We start from the raw sequence: 20269 nt of genomic DNA on the forward strand, positions 1-20269 counted from the left end.
TTATAAATAGCTAAGATATTATAAGAATTCTTTTAAATATTTAAATTATATTATAAATAATAAAATATATAATTATAAATTAGATAAGAGAAAAAATAAAGTTTAATACTTATTATTATAATATTAAATATATTATTAATTAAATAATAATCTCGCTCTCTATTATTAAGAGGCGAAATTATTATATTAAATAAAAAGCGTAAAATAACTATTCTAATAGATATCGATAGTAAAGAAATCTTTATATTATAATCTTTTATTAAAGAAATATAGATTTCTAAATCTAAATATATATTAATAATAATATATATTATCGATAATTATTAAATATTCTTATATAAAAAGTATAATTTAATCTTTAATTTCGCGAATAGTTAAGAAAAAAGTAAAAGTAAATCTTAAAGATATATACTATAAATATATAAGAATATAATCTTATTCTTAATTTCTTTTAAATCTATAATATTAATTTAAATATTTATTAGCGTAAATAGTTCTAGATCTATCGCGATTTTTCTATAAGCGATAAAAAGTAAATAGATATTATAATAGTAGATATAAAGTAATTTATATTATTAATTAATATAGTAATTACGTATAATCTAAAATAAGCGTTTATTATATTTTTATATTAGATTCTATTTAAAAGTAATAAGAATAATTATAATAAAGCTATATAATATAATATTATATAGCTAGATAACTTTAATATATCTAAATAACTTAAAGATTTATTAAAAGTCTTTTTAGAAGAATTATTTAATAGTCTTAATATATATAATTAAATCGAGTATTCTATTAATTTACTATCTAAAAAGCTATTTAAAAATAATTTAATTTATAATATATTATATAATAAACTCGTAGCGATTAGAGACTAATTAAATATTACGCTTAAAAGAAAATAAATTTAATTTTTAACTAGTTAAATTAGCTCGCTAATACTATTTATTAAAAAATTAAATAACTCGCTATAACTTTATATTAATTATTAAGAACTTAACGAGATAACTATTAAAAATAATTATTTATTATTACTACTCTTAAAGATATTAGAAAGATTTATATATATAAAATACTTTACTAAAATAGATATTTATAATATATATTATAGAATATAAATACGAAAGAGAGATAAATAAAAAATTATCTTTTAAACACGCTATAACTAATTTAAGTATTAAGTAATATCTTTTAATCTTATAAATACTCTTATAATCTTTTAAGCTTATATAAATAAAGTATTTAAGTTATATATTAATATCTTTTATATAATATACTTAAATAATATACTAATTTATTTTAAAATAAAAGAATTATATTAAGAGTATATATGTAAAATACTACGCGTATTATTAAAGTATTAACTCTATATAAAGCTATTAAAATATACTTTTAATCGTAATAAAGTTATCTTTCTAAGATTCTTAATAAACTAGCGCGATATCTAAATAAAGCTATTATATATTAAAATTATTACTAAATAATTAGAATTAGAGTCTACTAAAAATATTTTAATCTTTCTAAAATTTATAAACTTTTATTAATAATTTATATAAAACTTTTTATAGATAGCTATATCTTTAATAAATCTAATTTAAAAAATAAAGAAAGATAAAATTAAATTACTCTTTATATTTAATAAAAAAATATATAAAACTTTTAAGATACTTAAGCGAGTATTTACTATCGTACTTATATTAAAATACTATAATTAAAAAATATTACTTATTATAAAAATTAATACTTCTAATATAGATATAAATAATATATTTAATTAATTAAGCGAGAATAAATAATAATATTCTATTATATTTTTTAATTATAAATTTAAAAGCGTTAAGCCTCGCTAAGATATATATAATAAAAAGCTTTATATAATTATATTAGACTTTAAGAATTAAAGATATTACTTATAAAATAATAAGTATTTTATTTATATAATCTTAGATTATAATAATTTATATTATTTTATAATAATAAAAGAGTTTAATATAAAATAGATTCGCTAGATTAAAAAATTAACTATATTTAACTTTATAATTAAATATTATAAGAAAAAACTTAACTCTATAAATATATTATTAAAAAGATTTAATATTATTAAATTAGATAATAGCGAGAATAATAATAATAATTTTCTCTTTATCTTATAAAATAAGCTTTATAATTAAAAATATTAATCTAATTTATAAAAATATAATAATATATTTATTATAATTAAACTTATAGCGTTAATAAAGTAATTAAATAATATTATTATTATAGATATCTAAGTTATTAATTTAGATAAGAGAGTATTTAATAGATAAATACGTATTTTAGATATTACGATATCGTCTTAATTTTTAATTTATTAGATTTTAAAGTCGAAGAGATTTTATTTAAAGCTATAAGAATTAATAATAATATAATTACTTAAATTATAATATAAAAATACTTTTATTATAAATAAGAAATAACGTTAAAGATACGCTATTAAATAGAATAAGCTTTCGAAATAGAGAGTTAGTAAGAATAGACTACTATATTATAATCTCGTAGTTTATATTTTTAATAATCTTACTATAAAAGAAGAGATTCTTTATATAAATTATAATAACTCTAGTATTAGATACTTTATTTATAAATATATTAAAGAGAGTATTAGATTTAAATATTATTAAATAAATATAATAAATAATATAGTAAAGTATATTCGCACTTATCTCGATTATTAAAAAATATAAATTTATTATTATAAATTATATAGCGAGCTAATATTAATCTCGCTAGATAATATAAATTTATTTTATACTATAATAATAAATTTTATTATAGATTTATTATTTATAAGAGATTTATATATTAATAAAATTTATAATATTATCTTAGTCTTAATAAATAAGCTAATTAAGTATATAATATATATTATAATTATAAAGAATCTAAAAATTAATAGTTTTACTAATATCTTATAGTGAGAGTTTATATTATTATATAATATAATATATAATTTAATTTTAAATCGAGACTCTTTATTTATAAATAAATTCTAAATAATACTATATTAATATCTAGATATAAAGCGTAGACTTAATATTATATTTTATTCTTAAATTAATAATTAAATTAAAAAATTAAATTAAATTCTTAAATATTATTTATAAATATATTATAATTATAAATAGAATAATTAACTTAAAATCTTATTAATAATTATATTTATATATAATAATAATATATATATAAATATTAATAAGATCTTATAAGAGCTATTAATAAGATATATAATAGATTTAAAAAAATCGTTTAAAAGTAGAATCTTAAGAAAAAAAGTATCGCTTATTATAGAGCGAGTAGAATAATTATAAGAAATAAGATTATATCTAAAAGAATTATAGAAGTAAGTATTAAAGTAATAAATAAAGTATTATAATAGTAGTTATAAAATTATAATCTTTAAAAAATAATAATAAAATACTATTATAAAGCTTAAATATATATATTTTATAATTAAAGAAGAAACTTAATTATAAATAATTTAAGTCTTTTAAAGTATTAGAGAAAATAAATATATAGATTTATAAGTTAGACCTCTCTATTAGATATAAAAAAATCTATTCTATATTTTATATATCGCTATTAGAATTATAATACTTATATAATAATAATTTAAAATTATAAATAATTTTAATTAATAAAGAAGAAGAGTAAGAGATTAATAAGATATTAGATAAAAGAGTTTATAAAAGTAAAATTAAATATCTTATTAATTAAAAAGACTTCTTATCTTATAAAGCTTTATAAAAATTAATAAAATATCTTAAAAATATTAAAAGCGTAATTAAGAACTTCGAATAAGTAAAGAAATTATATAAATTAGTATTTAAGATAAAGTTAAAAATATAATTATTAAGGGAAATTAAGAAGTAAGATAGATTAAGAAAATAGTAGTAATAGAGAAATCTTATAAAGTAAATAAGTTATAATTAAAAGGCCTAGCGAAAATAGCTAAGATATTTATAGATATATTTTAAAGCGTTAAAATACCGCGTATTATAAGAAAAGTAATTATTAGAGTTATATATATAATTATTACTATTTAATATTAATCTATTTATTCTCTTATATTAAAAAATAACTTTTTATTTAGAAAATTTATTAAATAATAAAAAGACTTAATATAAAAAATAGCGAAAGAAATAGTTAAAGGGGGAGCGAAGATAATAATATTACGCCGAAGTTCCTTAGCGTAATAAGTCGCTATATATATTAACTATATATTCTAATATATATTAATTAGAATTTATATTATTTTATACTCGAAGAATAATATAAATATTCTTACTAATATAAGTCATAGCGAGAATATTACTTTAGTAATAAGAGATTAAATTTATAATATATATATAACTCTCGCGAAAGTATTATCTATATTTACGCTAGCGCGAGCTAATAAAAAGCGCGATATAAATTATATAAGAGTTATATATAAGCGTATATATATAATAAGAGTAAAAGGAAATTAGTATATATTAACGTAATCTCTTAATTATCTAATATCTCTTTTATTTATAAATAAGAATAGAAATAATAATAAGAGAAGCTATTAAGCTCTCTTAGTTAAGTATATCTTTAAAATAGAGATAAATATTTATTAATTATAGCGAGGGATATAGAAATAATAACGATTATAAGTACTTAATAATCTATAAAATTATAAAAGCGAAGATTTAATATTACTATTAATATATTAATATACTTCTTATATTATTTAAAAAGTATTATAAAGTATTCTTTAAGATACTTATTATATATAAAGTTAATTTAAATAACTTTAATCTTACTTAACTATTATCTTAATTAATATATATATTATACTATTATAATAATATATAACTCGCTATCGCGATATTATAATAAAAATAAATAAAAATAAAATAGTAGATATAAAGAAGGATTAAGTATTTATTTATAATAACGTCGATATTAATATTATTATTAAGAAGAATAAAAGTTAGACTAAAAATAAAACTTTTATACTTATTAGCGCGATTTTTATAATTATAATAATAGAATTATTATAATTATTAAAGTAATAATAATAATAATAGTATATAATAATAGCGATAATAGTATATTATAATAAGATAATAATATATTTATATTCTATTAATTAAGATAATAATATATATAGCGATACTATCGCGATTTAATATATAAATATATTAATATATCTAAAGAGATCTTAAGATAAAAAGTTTAAATACGTTATTATAGTATATATTAGTTTAGATTATATCTAAGCTAATAATAAATAATATATAAGAGACTAGTAAGTTTATAAATATTTAATTATAAAATATAATAATAATAAGATTTAAGAGTTAAATCTTCTAAGAGAGGATATAATTATAAAGATAGAAGTATTTAAAGCGAATTAATAGACTCGCTTATATCGCTTATTAGATTATAAACTATATAATTAAAACGAGTATTTAATATACTTAATAAAGTCTTAAATATTTACGAGTTCTCTTTTCTCTTCTTTTTTCTTTAGTTATTAATTTATCTAATAACTAATCTATCTATTCTATTAACTATATATCTAGACCTTATAATTATATAGCTGCTACGCACTTTCATTAAAAGAGGTCTTGTTACCCCACAATAATGATACTACGCTTTTCGAGATACTTATTATAAAGAAATAGTAATTAATCAATTAGTTAGTTAAGAATATCTTTCTTATTATAATAGCTTTTCTTAATTTCGATATAAGACAAGTAGCTAGCAGTAATATATGCAGGTAGAATACTAATAATATCACCTCGTCTCATATCATCATAATATCGAGTAGGGTTATCGAGGATCCTTTCTAAATAGTGGCATCGCGTCCGAAGCAAGGGCTGGCGATGTGGCTATTATACGCCTAAGTCAGAGGTAAAATATTAGGAAAAGCGTATATACCCACTAGCTTCGATATCACGAATATCTAATTGAGATAGTAGACGATAGTTGTCACGGGAAAGCGTGCCTTATCGCTAACCGCAGGGCCAAAAGAGCGTGGACCCCTGCCTGAACGGCAAGAATCCCCTAAAGCACACTAAATCCGTAACAATTGCACACTTCGAAAAATGGCGCATGTCCCCATGCGCTGGCCTACACGCATGTCGTATTTAGGAACCCCCCGGGTGTGACCCCGTAAGCCACTTGAAGGCCTGGTGCAACTACTATAGGGAAGGCACGAGGAAAGGCACGAGGATTATGAGTCCCCACCAAATCCTCACCGAACCCGAGTGCCAAGTGACCTATTCAGACTGTCCGGGTCACACCCGGAATCGAACCGGTGTTGCTACCATTTGTCACGGGAAAGCGTGCCTTATCGCTAACCGCAGGGCCAAAAGAGCGTGGACCCCTGCCTGAACGGCAAGAATCCCCTAAAGCACACTAAATCCGTAACAATAGTGGCTATTACAAGAGTGGCAAGTATGTTCTCTACAATTTTCTATGAATAACGCTAACAAAAAGTCGGAGGCGGAGCTGAATTAGCTTTGCCAAGCATTCTTATTTAATTTGCAATTCATAATACAATGTATCCCAGATCGGCCGCCCATCTGGTGCATTGCTCTCTCTACCATCAAGACCTAACATCAGGCACACGCTCATGACTTGTCGTCTCAGCTCAGTACTCATAGTCTCTGTAGAGATGACCGTAGCTACCTTTGATCTCTCACGATTGTCTCGTGTCTCTGTTAAAGTTGGCACACGGTTTTTGTTTGAGGTAGCACATGGAACTCACGCGAGACCTGAAGGATGAGCGGGATGGATCATAAGTAAAGGGGAGTGACGTGCGATGCAGTGCCGTTACGGTGGTTGGGTCTTCCGTGATTCCGTCGACATCATCTGAGATGGCTCTAGTCGTGCATAATCTCCGTTTACCCTCCTTTGCTGAGGAGAGGAGATGGGTTTATGGGGGACTTCACTGTGGACCCGTCATAAGCAGGTTCTCACACCCACGCAGGTCTGTAGTTATTTTTTTTGCAATAAATCGCCACTATCAGTAGAAGTTGACACATCTTTACGGCCGCAGGGGCGAGTATCGAGGTAGAAGACCGTCCAGGCTTCCGACTCTTTACCCTACAACCAATCAGTATATGGAAAACCGTATAAGGACATGTTAATGATGAAGGCCTAGACTCTACGATCTTCCTATCTCATGTTCTGGCGACCTCGTGGTCCGTTCGCTAAATGCTTGAAACAAACCACGTGCTTGAAGAGGGGGAAGGGGACAGTTACATTCACAGCGAAGAAATTCCATGTAAGACCGCTGTTATGGCTGGCTGGCTGCGTATCTACTGGAGCGAGCATCTCAGCTTATGGCAAGCACTCAAGACGAACGTACCGTGAGAAGATGCCTGCCTCATTCCTGCAGCAGTTACAGCGCCGTCATATGCGAGTCTCCTTGAGCCCCTAAAGGTTGCACCAGGGCCTGTCAGTCCTTTGTGGAGCGAAATGTCAATCACCGAAGCCAGTTGTAGCGAATGGTGGATGCATCATCTCTGTCAAAAGACCAAACAGAGTACATTCTGATCTTGAATAAGTGGTAAATAATCGTCATCGAATATGGTGGACGACCTAGTCCCTATTGCTCGGTTACGCATCAAGGTATCGCGTTGGCGCCGTCAAGCTTTCACGTTGATTGATTCAGAAATATTACAGTCTTGCTGCCCAAGCCAAAGCAGATCACCCAACATCTATCAAACCTCTTATCAACGTCTTGATCTCCTACCTTTTGGGCACAGCTAAAGTCAATTGATGGAAAAGCAAGCCAACGACATGTCAAAGCCTCAGCATATTACCTTCACGGAACCCTCAACCCCCGTCGAAGCCAATCACAGTGCGCGGCGGACATTAAAAGACCGCGACAACATCCTTCATGCCTCCCAGTACGCTGACTCCACAGCCCCGGAAGGTGGTTATGGTTGGGCAGTCGTCTTTGCGTGCTTTTCCATATCTTTCTGGATTGTAGGCACTGTCTACAGCTGGGGTGTCATGCAAGCTGCTCTCTTCAAGCAGGGTCTTTCTTCTCCCCCAACCCTCTCCTGGATTGGGTCTTTGGACTTCGCATGCATAGCCTTTCTTGCTCTTGTCAATGCGCGAGTGATACGATTGCTTGGAGCGAGGGGTACTGCGCTCCTAGGGATCTCCATGTTGGCGTTGGGGGAGATACTGAGTGGGTTTCTGACACACAATGTCGGCGGATTGTTCGTCACTGCTGGCGTGGTGTCCGGGATTGGGACAAGGTACGATACAGCTCACTCACTTGACCCAATTTACGTGCTAATGGTCGCCTTGACGGTAGCCTCTGCTTCATGGTGATTCAAACCTACAATTCGCTATGATACCCAAGATCAACAACTGACATCACTAGGTCATCAACGTAACCCCGGCACAGTACTTCCACAAGAAGCGCGGCCTCGCCAACGGTATTGTCTGCGCCGGCGGCGGCCTCGGAGGTACGGTCATCAGCCTCTCAATGAACGCCATCATACAGCGCGTCGGCCCAGCCTGGACCTTCAGAATCCTCGGCCTCTTGACATTGGCAACAGGTCTACCGGCAGCTTGGCTCATCAAAGAGCGATGCCCAATACGATCGGCAACCTTCATCGAATGGTTCCCATCCCCTATCCCTCCCTCGCATGAAATGATCGCTGACTGACCACCTCCATAGGAAACTCTTCCGAGACTTCAAATTCGTCACCATCTTCCTAGTCGGCGTCGTTGCCACCTTCCCCCTCCTCGTTCCACCCTTCTTCATCCCCCTCTACAGCGCCTCCCTCGGCCTCTCATCCAGCACCGGTGCCGCTCTGGTAGCAGGCTTCAACATCTCCTCCGGGGTCGGCCGCCTCAGTTCTGGTCTCGCTGCCGACGCCTTAGGACCTCTGAACACGCTTTTCATAGGCCTGTTCCTGACAACCGTCAGCATGTTCGTGATCTGGCCCGTCTCGGATTCGCTAGGGCCTCTGGTCGTCTTCGTGATCATCAACGGTGCTGCCAACGGAGCATTCTTCGCTACGATGCCGACGGTCGTCGGGACGGTGTTTGGCTCGCAGAGGGTCTCGGTTGCTATGGGCATGGTTGTGACGGGTTGGGCTGGGGGTTACTTGATGGTACGTCGAGCCTACTTACCTCCCCAGAGTGAAGAACGGCTTGAGAGTGATAGAGCAATGCTGATTGGCTCGCTACAGGGCGCCCCGATCGCTGGTTATCTCCTCGAAGCCCACGGTGGAGAAAAGAGCACGCTGGCGGCGTATCATCCAGCTATGTTCTGGGCCGGATCTCTCGCTGTGCTAGCGATGGGATTGGTGGCGATGGTGAGACTGTACGTCAACAAGGATATAATGAGGAGGGTTTGATGGGGGACTGGGCAGTAATGGTCACTACGGAGATATGTGGTAGGCTGTGGAAGTTTTCGACGGTCGGTGTTGTGTCGTTATGAGTCTGTACGAGGATATGTAAGATGCTTCGCACAGTTCACTTTTCAGACTTGAATCACAATAGAATCGCAAGGGGGACAATAAGGCGGCTTATAAAAGCTCATCGATCAGATTCGGATAGACTTAGATTTTCCAATCCAATCCAATCCACTCCAAATCTCTTCAACCCAACTCGATTCGCCCTTCCTATCTGCTCCGCTCGCAGACCATCGCCTCATTCCTCCCTCACCACGCCTCCACATCCTCCATCTTCACCTTCACCTCCTCCTCCTCCTCCTCCTCCTCTTTTTTAACACCACCCCACTTTATCCCCTCCAACTCCCCAACCTCCACGTCCAAATCGTCGTACTCGTGGAACCACAGTACGTACTTCAGCTCCGCAACGCCGTCGGGCCATGTCTGGTCGTGCTGGATGTGTCAGTCGCCAGCGCCGTTGTGTGTTTGAGCTTGCGTTGATTTGCATGGGTCGAGGAAGGGGGCAAGGAGGGAGGGAGGGAGGAAGGAAAGAAATAGTTACCTGATGGACAGTAACCCACGTCGCGGCAGTGACGTCGCGACCGCCGTAGCGAAGGGACAGGTTGACTTTTCCGGGGAGGGATTCCTGGAGTTGCGCCTGGAGGAGTCAGTCGACCTTCGTCGCTTTTTAAGATAGCCCGAAAAGAAACTTCGAGAGTGTGTTGAGAAGAGTGGAAATGAAAATACGCACCAATGCGCGCACGAGATCCGGATCTGTCCATCGGACGTGGATTTGACTGTCAGGGTGGAGGTTTCGGACATCGGGGTCTGGGGTTTTGGCGGGAGGTTTGGAGACGTCGCGGAGGCTGAGGATCAAATCGGCTTGTTTTTCGGGCCAGGTGGGGTTGCGGGCGGTGGGTTGCGGGTACGTGCAGTATTGGGGTGTGTAGGTGGAGGACATGGTGTGGTGGTGGTTTTGGTGGTGTTTGGAATGCATCTTGGAGGATTTGGCCATGGTGGGCGCGCTGTTGGAAGGCATGGGTGGAAGTTTGGGGTTATGGTGATTTGAAGAGGTTGACCACCGGTGTTGGAGTTATGTGTTGAGCTGTCCTTGCTGGTATCCTGGAGGGTCTCTCTTCTGGGTGTCTGAGCTTGTCACTGGTCAAATGCTCACATGAACAAATGTACTTCCAAGTATCAATTGAATCATCAGCCAGGATTCCACTCTTGCTACTGATCCAGGATTCGGGATATGAGAATTGTTTGTCAAGAGGTCCGCATTTCTGTGAGCGCTCAGTGAAGGCTAAGATCAACGCATATTTCTCACCACAAAATTGTGTTTCCTGGAAATTGGGGAGTAATGGACATGGAGATATGACCATAACTTTAGAGAGACCTTGTACTAGGTCTCTGACATAAGAGCAGGGACACATCTTGAAAGGCCACGGCAGGGCGGGAACAACTCCGATTGGCTAAGAATGAAGACGGATATTTGAAATCTCGGGACTGGCGATCCTGGCATTTCGCTAGTATCGGATTTTTCTGGTCAAGCATTCTAGACACAAGATTCACCGAAGCGTAATCGACTGCAGTTGTTCCCAAGTCCGCCGAGCTTCAAACTTGTCCCAGTCGACATGGTGATGAACGTAGCATGCACCGATGACTTGAAAGCACCCGTTTGTGCTTTTTCGTAGAACGAAGGGAAGCTGGAGTCCATACAAGAGGCATATGTGGTCGTCTTCTCGGGCGCCTGGTGGCAGAAGCGTCATCTGCCCATCGGAGGTGAACCCAAAGGAGCGTCCCTGGAGGTGATCGAGTTCTCCAAACATCACTTCGCGAGCCCAAGGCGTATAAAGATGTGGGTTCTCTGGCGAGAGGATTCTTGCATCATCAAGATCGTACTCAAGTTCGTCAGGGTCTTCTGGCTCGGAATAGCTAACATCCTCCCCCATGAGCTTCCTGAAGTGCCACTGCCATCCTAACCCAGCGCTGTAGACCTTTTCTATGTCTTCTTCATCTCCCTGCGAGCCGAAAGTCATCTTCAAGGTACCACAAAATGAATCGATCCTTTTCTTCTGATCGTCCACAAAGCTGGGATGTTCTCTCGCGATTTGGTACCATTGTTGTAGGACGGCCAGCATGTCTTGGTATCTTTCTATATGATCAGCTGTCATGCGAGCTGGTGCAATGGTAAGTACATCATGAATCGTCAAGTACTTTACAACGAGAGAGGTCTCGTCACACATGAGGGTGACATCGGGACTGTCTTCGAAACTCAGCTTAGCTCGGTTCGGCCAATCATAAGGATATATGGGTGCTAGTAATGCCGGACTGGATAGGTCTGGTACCCAAGACGGCAAACCATCTACTTGCGGAGTAGGCCTAGAAAGTCCTTTCCAACGTAGGATATCGAGCGTATTGCTTTGCGAAATTGTATGTCGAGCGAGACATACGGACAGATTCCTCCACGACATTCCGTAGTCGATTTGGAAAATATCGAGATTCACGTCCGACGCGAGGGCTAAAAGGGCAAAGACCTTGTCTTTGGGATCACTAGCGCCGCAGAATCTCGTATTCGACAAGAGCTCGGAAAGAGTCAGGTTGAAGATGTCACTTTCAGCTTTACCTCTCCAGTCATTCATGGCAATCATCATGGCTATTGACAGCTCAATGTCTTCATCCACAGGGGTGTTGCGGTTGTCATGTTTGTATCGGTCTAGGTACTCAGCGCCAAAATCCAGAGCTTCATCCCATGTGATGTATCCTACTCTATTATCATCGCGCTGGGACACTATGGTGATATTTTGGGCGTAGACAACCTCCTGAAGTACCCACACTCGCATGGCCCACGGGTGGTGGAACATCTTCAGTGACCACAGAGGGAGCTTGGCGAGCCGCCGATCTTTATCGTTCTTGACTATGTTCCAGGCAATACTCTCGGCAAACGTCGTAAAGGATGGTTGATTCAGCCACACGACAACTTCTTTGGCCTGCTGGTAGATCTGCCTCATTAGCCTCACTTGCGAGCCTCGCTCTTGAATGTCATCTTGGTTGATGCAGATTGCATCGATCCAGAAAAACACCGATTTTTTCGTACAAAGATACACGAGAAATGCAAGTAGGTTCCCGGTGACACTGAGGTGGGAGTCATGTCCAATGGTGATCTGCTCGGGCCTTTCGTTCGTGCCCCAAGTGTATGACAAGGCTTTGTATAGTGGAGCTTGCTGCAGGGAGTACTCTTCGAGCTGTACTTGGACCAGCTCTCCCGATCCCGAGTTCGCCGTGCTCTGAGGGGTGACCTTGAGTAGTCGTATATGAGAAGCGTTCTGTAAGGGCTTATACTCATAGATTCCTTTAGCAGAAGCGGCGGCTCTGCTCGACACACCAGGCTCTTTTGGTACCTCCATGGCTCTACTGCCAGTCAGGGCATAAGTACATTGCTTGTCTACTCTTTATTGATGAAGCTTCTGTAAGATCATACTACACATATCTGTTGTTGGGGTATTTAGTTCGTATTAGGTTCGATTCCTAATGGCGCTGGTACAATGGTGTTGCGGTGCTTTTTATTTTCTGTTTCAGAATGTCGGTATAAGGATGCTGATAGGGACACTCTTGGGCGCCCATACTCAGCCTTATGGCTTGGCGCAGGTGTAACCCGGGGATTATTTCTTCCCAATCTTCCATTCTTGTGGAAGACTCAGGTCTTCGAGCAGGTGAATGACTTGGCTTTTTTCCTCGTCAGTATGCCAACACGAAACATCACGATAATCGGCTCCCTCAACACTGATCTAATCACACGCACATCCCGCGTCCCAGCAGCAGGAGAGACTCTGATCACCTCGTCGTACGACACGGGCTGCGGAGGAAAAGGTGCCAACCAAGCAGTAGCCTGTGCTAGACTCTCTCGCGAGAAAGGCTCAGAGGTTGATGAAGCGGGATGCACCATCAACATGATCGGCGCCGTTGGCGACGACATGTTTGGACGTGACTTGATTAATGGGTTGGTCAGCAATGGTATTGGTGTTGATGGGGTCAGAGTGAAAGATGGCGAGAAGAGCGGTGTGGCTGTCATCATTGTTGAAGAGGAGAGTGGGGAGAACAGGATTTTGATGAGTCCGAATGCGAATTATGCTTTGAGGCCATCGGACTTCAAAAGTCTACCAGACCCTTTGCCAGATTTGATTATCTTACAGCTTGAGATACCGTTGATTACGGTGCTACACATCTTGAAGCTTGCTCGGGAGAAAAATGTGGAGGTACTGCTGAATCCTGCACCAGCAGTGAAGCTGCCGCGAGAAGCCTACTTAGCGGTCAACCATTTAATCGTCAACGAAACAGAAGCTAGCATCATTACAAGTACTACGGGACAAAAACACTCCTGGGCACTCTGGGGCGAGCACATACAGCGGCTTATTGATCTGGGAGTCCGCCATGTCCTTGTCACTCTTGGAGCCGAAGGAGTAATCTACCTAGATACTGGAATACAACGGGTTCTGCAAGCCCCAGGAGAGAAGGTGACAGTGATAGATAGCACTGGCGCTGGAGATACTTTTGTGGGCGCTTATGCGGGTATGCTGGCAAAAAGTGGGAGGGATTCCAGAGATTTCACCTGTATGATGGAGCTGGTGGATTTCGCAAATAGAGCCGCAGCGAAGACAGTACAAAAAGGAGGCGTTCAGAGTGCCATTCCATGGCGGAATGAGGTCTCATTAGAGAACACTCTGGCTTTTGCAGGATCGGGGATCAGCTTTGACGAATGGAAGAAGGGTGTAGACCCGGCATTCAAAAGATAGGCGGACTACACAAACAAGGAGTAACGCTCCATGCTACCGGATAGAAAATTCAGTATCCCGACACTGCTGCCAATCACAACCAGTCATACGCCATAATCCTGCCAGCCTTTAGCCTTTCTTCGTTACGCCAATGCCTCACAAATCCCCTGGCGGTCTCGTGATCTTCGTCAAGTGATCCCCATTCAATGTCTTCATGATCTTTCCCAGGCCCTCATGGCTGTAGTCCTTATCATTCCACATGTCCTTGTGGTATTTGACCTTTCCCTCTCCATCCAATGTCAACGATACCAGGCTATTGACCGGCTTCGTAGACTGAACTACCCGCGGAGTGTACTCTTGCTTCATTTTGAAGATGAGCTCTGTGTCGGTGCTAGAGACGATCTCGGTGGACAGGGTCTTCGAGGAGGCCATGACTTTGGGAATACCTAAGCCGAAAACAGCGTTAGCAAACGAATTATGGTAGCGCCACACGCTGAATCTTCTTACGTACCGTACCACTGCCCCGCAATCTTATACCTGGTGTCACAATAGCTCCATGGATCATCGTAGATTGCCTCCTTCGCGTACACCTGCATGTCCTCCTCGCTGGCGCTCCCAGAGTACAAGCTCGTGATGCTCTTCACTATCTTCTCCCTCTCTGGTGAGACCTTGATTGACTGCTCAGGATGTGGCTCATAGTCAACGCCAGTGGAGGAGTTTTGGGAGGCATCTGGATTGGAAGTCAGGGATTGCGGGTCAGGGCGGAGCTCGTGATTTTGCTGGATGGTTTCTGCGCGGGACGTCATGATAGAATGCAGAGTTTGGAGAATGAGCAAGGAGTGTCGACAGCGCCATTGTGAGGATCCAGGGTTGAATAGTGAGGTCATCAAGGGTGTACTTTCTCCCCATAACTGGGGCCAGAGCGCTTAGGAGCCGCGCGTGTACTCTAGTAGAGTACTTTAGCGTTGTGCGACAGGACGACAACTCGACCAGCCAAACTTGTTATTCCGTAAAAGATGGTGTGAATATATCTGAATGTACACTCAGGATATCTGGGATGATTTGTGGGATTCCTTTTCAAGATGCCGTGTGCAGTCTCAGCCTTTCTGCCGCTATCATCTGGATGCAATGGCCCCCTCTGCACACGCTGTTCTTGTTGCACATGTATGTGAAGAGATACTGGACACCTAGGGCTTGACCTCAGAGCACGTTCATGTCCGACGAGAAAATCTTGTTGAGGCTTTGTTTCTCTTGGCGTATTGCCGTTGAAGCTCAATGGATTCATGGGCAGGCTCAAGGCACCAAACTAGCTACCAAACCATGTGGCAATTTTGCGAACCTCGGCAAGGCGTTGCCAAGCCAGTTTCTCCAAGAACAAGATATGAGAACGTAATCTCGGTGCCCAAAACTCTCGATCTGATCAAGCCTTACAACTCTGCAGCGGATGATTTTCTCGTTGACTGCTAGATATAGTGGCATCTTTGAAACTTCAACTTCTCCATTTATCTTGTTAGCTAGCTTGGTACTGCCGTATTTGGGTTTCACACCCAGCACGACTTGTCTTGCGTCATCAGTCCACTAATATCTCGAATTGCTTCTAGAGAGCAAAAACTGATGCCTGTCAACGATCAAGAACCATGCCATCCATCAGGTTAGATGCCAAATTCCGGGATCATTGCAAGGTTACAAAGCTCTACAACCAGCAGCCCCAGCACCAAGCCGGTATCAGCGATCAAATTAACGCCATGGACATCTTCGAGACAGGACTCCATCTATTCCTTTCGCCCGTTGAATATATTGGATCCTTGGCAACTCTCAGTCACATTTCAGCGATACCTGCAGCTCGCGGAATGATACTTTCTACAAATCGCTGACAGACGGCCGTGCAACGGAGCTATGATACATCTCTTCACTGGCATCACTTCATGCCCACCGAGAATTCTTTGTCGAGGCTGCGGTTGAGTAATCTTGCACCAACGGACCGCAGAAGCTATTTTGGAAAGCTAGCAAGCACGACGAATAGATTCTTCATCCAAACTCCCTACTGCGACTGCTTTCAAAAAATTGGTTACTAGAGAACCTGCAGCGCCTGTATTGTGTGAACTCCGTAGTACGAAGTTGTTGACTCTGCAAGTCGCTTCTCACGAGCGCCGTGACGGATCTCCTCTTACCACCACTGTTCCACGTCCTGTTGTATCATGTCTAAGCGCATGCGCTATGAACAACTCAAGCTTCCTCGAGGCATCCAAAGTAGTATGATCGGTCGCAACAAGCTTTTTTCCTTCGATATACACTCCCTGAGGTCTTTCCGTACTCGCTTCCCCCATGATTCTTGCCCATTCTGCAGTTGAGTAGCTTTCTCTGGTCTCTTCTGCCCTTTGCATTACCTGCCCTTTATCTTTCTTTTCCTGCCTACGGTTTGCACGTTGCTGTGTAAGAGACACCTTCTTTTTCTTGCTACTTTCAGGCTGTCCGTAATCGGCAGCTTTCCCTTTGCTTGCTTCGACAGAGTCACCGACGGCGCTGAACCATTCGTTGTCGCCATCCTTGAAGACATCAGCCAAAAAACTCTGGATCCTAGCACCTTTGGCACTGGGCATCGAAACAGCAACAAGTGTCCCCTCCTCGTTTATCATGATTTCCGGATGCCGACCACTATCGACTCCCGCAACTATCTTTGCCCATCTCTCCGGCTCGGTGTTTGAAGACGAGTATGAAGCCATGGTTGTTCTTTAGATTGACGTTGAAAGAAACGAGGAGGATCATGGGATCGAAGGGTAAAGGATAGTCGAAAACCGAAGACAAACAAACCTACGTGGCATATTAGGAAGAAGTAGCAAACCCCGATAACAGCAAAACTCAAGTCTTCCGGCGATCTGTAGATGCTGCAATGATTGTCCAGAGCACGATAGACAACTAGATACGAGCACTTTCATTTGGACTTCCGAGCCACTCAGCTATGGAGGACAGCTTGAAAGATTCTTTTTGCATACTTTTGAACCAGGACGGGCTGGCTGTTTGTCTCGAAAGTTTCGAGAAAAGAGCACTCGAGATAAGAAATGCAACATCCCTTCACTTCATTTGAGAATAAATGAAGGTGCGTCATGTTATGATGTTGCATTTTCTGGCAGCGCACGTCTTGACCTTGAAAAGTTGAGATCGCCTCTATGCGTAACTTTCGCTACACTCTCCTACGATACACCTTTAGTCAGGTATCCTGAATTTCAGTCATTGGAGGAAAGACCTGTTTTCTCGCTCTACGCTCGATGCTCTGCCGAAAGATTGGGCCAAACGAGGCTCTTTCAAGCCAGGCGTCTCTACCTTCGAATGGAATATTAAACAGAGAGCACATACCACAATTGCAGAGTCTCCCTAGGTGTAATGCGCAGATTTTCTCACACACTCTGTTGTCTTTTCGAGAAAATTTGCTAAAAATCACCCGCGGCTGCGGATTACAACAGACCAATCGCCTCAAGGCTTTCCTCTAGAAGTACACGAAGGGTCATCCTAGTGTATCTTTCCTTCTAGTGCCTCTCATCTTTAGAGGGATTTTTTGAGCCATTCTGTCGAGGCCAACGGCACGCCGTATTCGGAATCGGCTGAAATCTGCACTTAGAGATTGCCAGTAACACTTCCAAGGTTCGCCGACTTGGAGTACGCCTCTTTGGGTCTAGGGCGTTGGTCGAGGGCATCCCCGCCAATCCCACCAACCCCGCCCGACCCCACCAACCCGTAGAGGATGGTGACATCCGGTTGAGCCCGGTAACCCGAACCTTCTGTGAAAGCTGAGCGAGGCATTGAGATTCGGCTCCGACCTCCACCTCTGCGTAGCAACCATGCGGGAGGATCATTCATTATGCAGGCAGCCGCTCGAAGAGAGATTGATCGGCGGCTTAGTCCACCAATCACATTTCCATCAACGTATGGTTACATTTTTCAAATTCTGCGCTGAGAATGCTGTCAACAAGACAGAATTGTTTCGCTACAGTCGTGTACTTGCTCACTTTTGTTGACTTCTTCACGATACGCAAGAGAAAAGTATTCTCTATATGCCTTGCTACTTTTTGTAGAAATTCCAAGCTTGTTTCACGGTCGAGTCAAAGCTGTTAGAAGGTAATTCGTCGACTAAAAACCTGTCGGCCGCAAGAGAATCACATCCTGCACTGACTCTTTAGGCTATCGTCTCCAAGAAGTCCTGTGACCAAAAGCTGATCCTACCTGATGTCGGTCATGATCGGTGGCGAAAGCAAGATGCAGGCTTTCGAGCCACCTGATTCATCCCCCGTGATACATCCGTTTCACCGCTGCGATAGCGCTAAAAAAACGATTGCCTCGGTTCTCCTCGATGACGACAAGCAGTTTCATGACTACGGTGCGAGTATATTAGAGCTCTGTTCCATCCCATCTCTCCAAGTTCTCCTGAAGCAGCATGAATCCCTCATCTCATAGAGCGCCTCCCCGATCTTCCAAGCTATAGTTAGCCGCACATCTTCCAGCTTCCTCTCCCAGAATGTTGTACGTGCAGAATGTCGTCAGTCAGCAGGCGTGGGAGCCCATATTCAGATTGAGAGCACGACCAGTCTGGGTCCAAGTGATCGTGTGCGATCTCTTGAGACAACTCAAAGTCTTGAGAACCCTGACCACTACGCTACCAAGTCTCGACTCAGTCGGTCTCCCACCTGGTCGCCAGTTTCGAGTGGCCTTCGGCGACATGGACGCTCTCTGTGATATTCTAGTGAGTGCACCGCTTTTCTAGTCCGCGACAATGGCGGAAGGACGTCTAACACCAAGGTTGTTAGGAATTCATCCACAAGTGGTACGGCGCGCTCCAGGTTGCGTATGGGGGTCCAGACGACAGGGGCACGCTGTGGATCAAATTCTACAAGGTATGCAAGCAGCGACGATATGCAGGGGAAAGGGTTTAAAGATCTGTAGTTGTCCGCAAAAAGCCGAACCTGGGAGACTCATATGCAATTCATCATCTGGATCGACTCTCGGAGACCCTCAGCACTCACCCTCGAAGGAAGCAACAACCAATTCTGCGGGCCGACCACGGTCCAAATGCCACCGATAGACTTCAGGGTCGCCAATTACCAGCGGAAGATACCAGCTTCCCAAACGCGCAGGGCCAGAGCCGGAGCGCCTGGGTGGTTGGGAGAAGAGGAGGCTACGATGGTGTACACCAGGGTAATCCATTATCTCCCGCATTTGCCACTGAGCGAGTGTTTACTGATTACGGTCTTTAGCAAGAGATAGAGTGGGAAGGGTCTGACGTATGGCTCCTTGAGCAACCATTGGGCAGGTTCGGCTGAGGATCTCCAGAGATGGGGACGACAAGCTAGCATCTCAGGCAGATATCTCGGTCGTTTTTTTCATTCGCTCACTTTCCCACTCTATTACTTTCCGCGATGGTCTTTTCGGTAGCCTGCAGGTATTATAGTTACTAGCGTATTATGTTTGGGCTAATTACCGAAATCATGAATGGCAAATTACCGAATCATACCCCAAGTAATTAGGGGTATGATTCTGTAAGGGTTCATAGTTTTGGGGTATGAATTAGTAGTTAGCCCTATTATGTTTGCCACAAAACTTTATAGATTTCCTGATGACCGCCGCCAAGTTCCGTAGGCAACAAGCCCGAAGAATCGGGCATTTGCATTGCACTTTTCCCGAAACGGTGACATGTATAGTGGGATAAATCCTAAGTATACCTGCACTTTGAGTGGAAAAAAGCTGTATTCCAAATGAACAGTCGACTTATTCGGGCTAGCCATCGCAAAAGTTACATTTGTAACCGCATAATTTCCAAGATTATCTGCACTATGAGTGAAAAAGAAGCCGTGATTTCACACGAATATTCAAACTGTTTGGGCTACCGCTGCCCAAATGGGCGTTTGTGACCGGGTAAATGCCTAGAATATCTGCATGTAAAGTGAAAAGAAGCTGTATTTCTATATCTAATACTATCTCGCTAAATATCCTACGAAAACTACACGCATAAATAAGTTCTAAATAATAATTAACTAGGTTCTAAGGCCTAGTAATATATAGATAGCGATT

General features: G+C 39.8%; 7 protein-coding genes across 7 annotated transcripts; 3 read left to right on the top strand and 4 right to left on the bottom strand.

The window, feature by feature from the left end:
• Positions 1–7821: 7821 nt before the first annotated feature.
• HO133_005551 (uncharacterized protein) lies at positions 7822–9401 on the top strand (the record flags this gene model as incomplete). Its single annotated transcript, XM_037296460.1, has 4 exons — positions 7822–8288; positions 8348–8360; positions 8417–8658; positions 8717–9401. 4 exons carry the CDS (start codon positions 7822–7824, stop codon positions 9399–9401), a joined length of 1407 nt encoding a protein of 468 aa, XP_037148442.1.
• Positions 9402–9707: 306 nt separating this feature from the next.
• On the bottom strand, positions 9708–10398 carry HO133_005552 (uncharacterized protein; the record flags this gene model as incomplete). Its single annotated transcript, XM_037296461.1, has 3 exons — positions 9708–9890; positions 10000–10095; positions 10189–10398. 3 exons carry the CDS (start codon positions 10396–10398, stop codon positions 9708–9710), a joined length of 489 nt encoding a protein of 162 aa, XP_037148443.1.
• Positions 10399–11005: 607 nt separating this feature from the next.
• HO133_005553 (uncharacterized protein) lies at positions 11006–12844 on the bottom strand (the record flags this gene model as incomplete). The annotated part of the gene is made up of 1 exon (XM_037296462.1): positions 11006–12844. The coding sequence occupies one exon, from the start codon at positions 12842–12844 to the stop codon at positions 11006–11008; it is 1839 nt and encodes a 612-aa protein (XP_037148444.1).
• A 336-nt stretch (positions 12845–13180) lies between these two features.
• HO133_005554 (uncharacterized protein) lies at positions 13181–14230 on the top strand (the record flags this gene model as incomplete). The annotated part of the gene is made up of 1 exon (XM_037296463.1): positions 13181–14230. One exon carries the CDS (start codon positions 13181–13183, stop codon positions 14228–14230), a length of 1050 nt encoding a protein of 349 aa, XP_037148445.1.
• Positions 14231–14365: 135 nt separating this feature from the next.
• On the bottom strand, positions 14366–15015 carry HO133_005555 (uncharacterized protein; the record flags this gene model as incomplete). Its single annotated transcript, XM_037296464.1, has 2 exons — positions 14366–14655; positions 14721–15015. 2 exons carry the CDS (start codon positions 15013–15015, stop codon positions 14366–14368), a joined length of 585 nt encoding a protein of 194 aa, XP_037148446.1.
• A 1112-nt stretch (positions 15016–16127) lies between these two features.
• HO133_005556 (uncharacterized protein) lies at positions 16128–16932 on the bottom strand (the record flags this gene model as incomplete). Its single annotated transcript, XM_037296465.1, has 2 exons — positions 16128–16199; positions 16381–16932. The coding sequence occupies 2 exons, from the start codon at positions 16930–16932 to the stop codon at positions 16128–16130; spliced, it is 624 nt and encodes a 207-aa protein (XP_037148447.1).
• A 1787-nt stretch (positions 16933–18719) lies between these two features.
• Positions 18720–19465, top strand: HO133_005557 (uncharacterized protein; the record flags this gene model as incomplete). The annotated part of the gene is made up of 3 exons (XM_037296466.1): positions 18720–18944; positions 19009–19095; positions 19145–19465. 3 exons carry the CDS (start codon positions 18720–18722, stop codon positions 19463–19465), a joined length of 633 nt encoding a protein of 210 aa, XP_037148448.1.
• Between the last annotated feature and the right edge of the window lie 804 nt (positions 19466–20269).

Source organism: Letharia lupina (genome assembly GCF_014066315.1).
Source record: "Letharia lupina isolate WasteWater1 chromosome Unknown contig_21, whole genome shotgun sequence".
In the NCBI taxonomy this organism is placed as follows: Eukaryota; Fungi; Ascomycota; class Lecanoromycetes; order Lecanorales; family Parmeliaceae; genus Letharia; species Letharia lupina.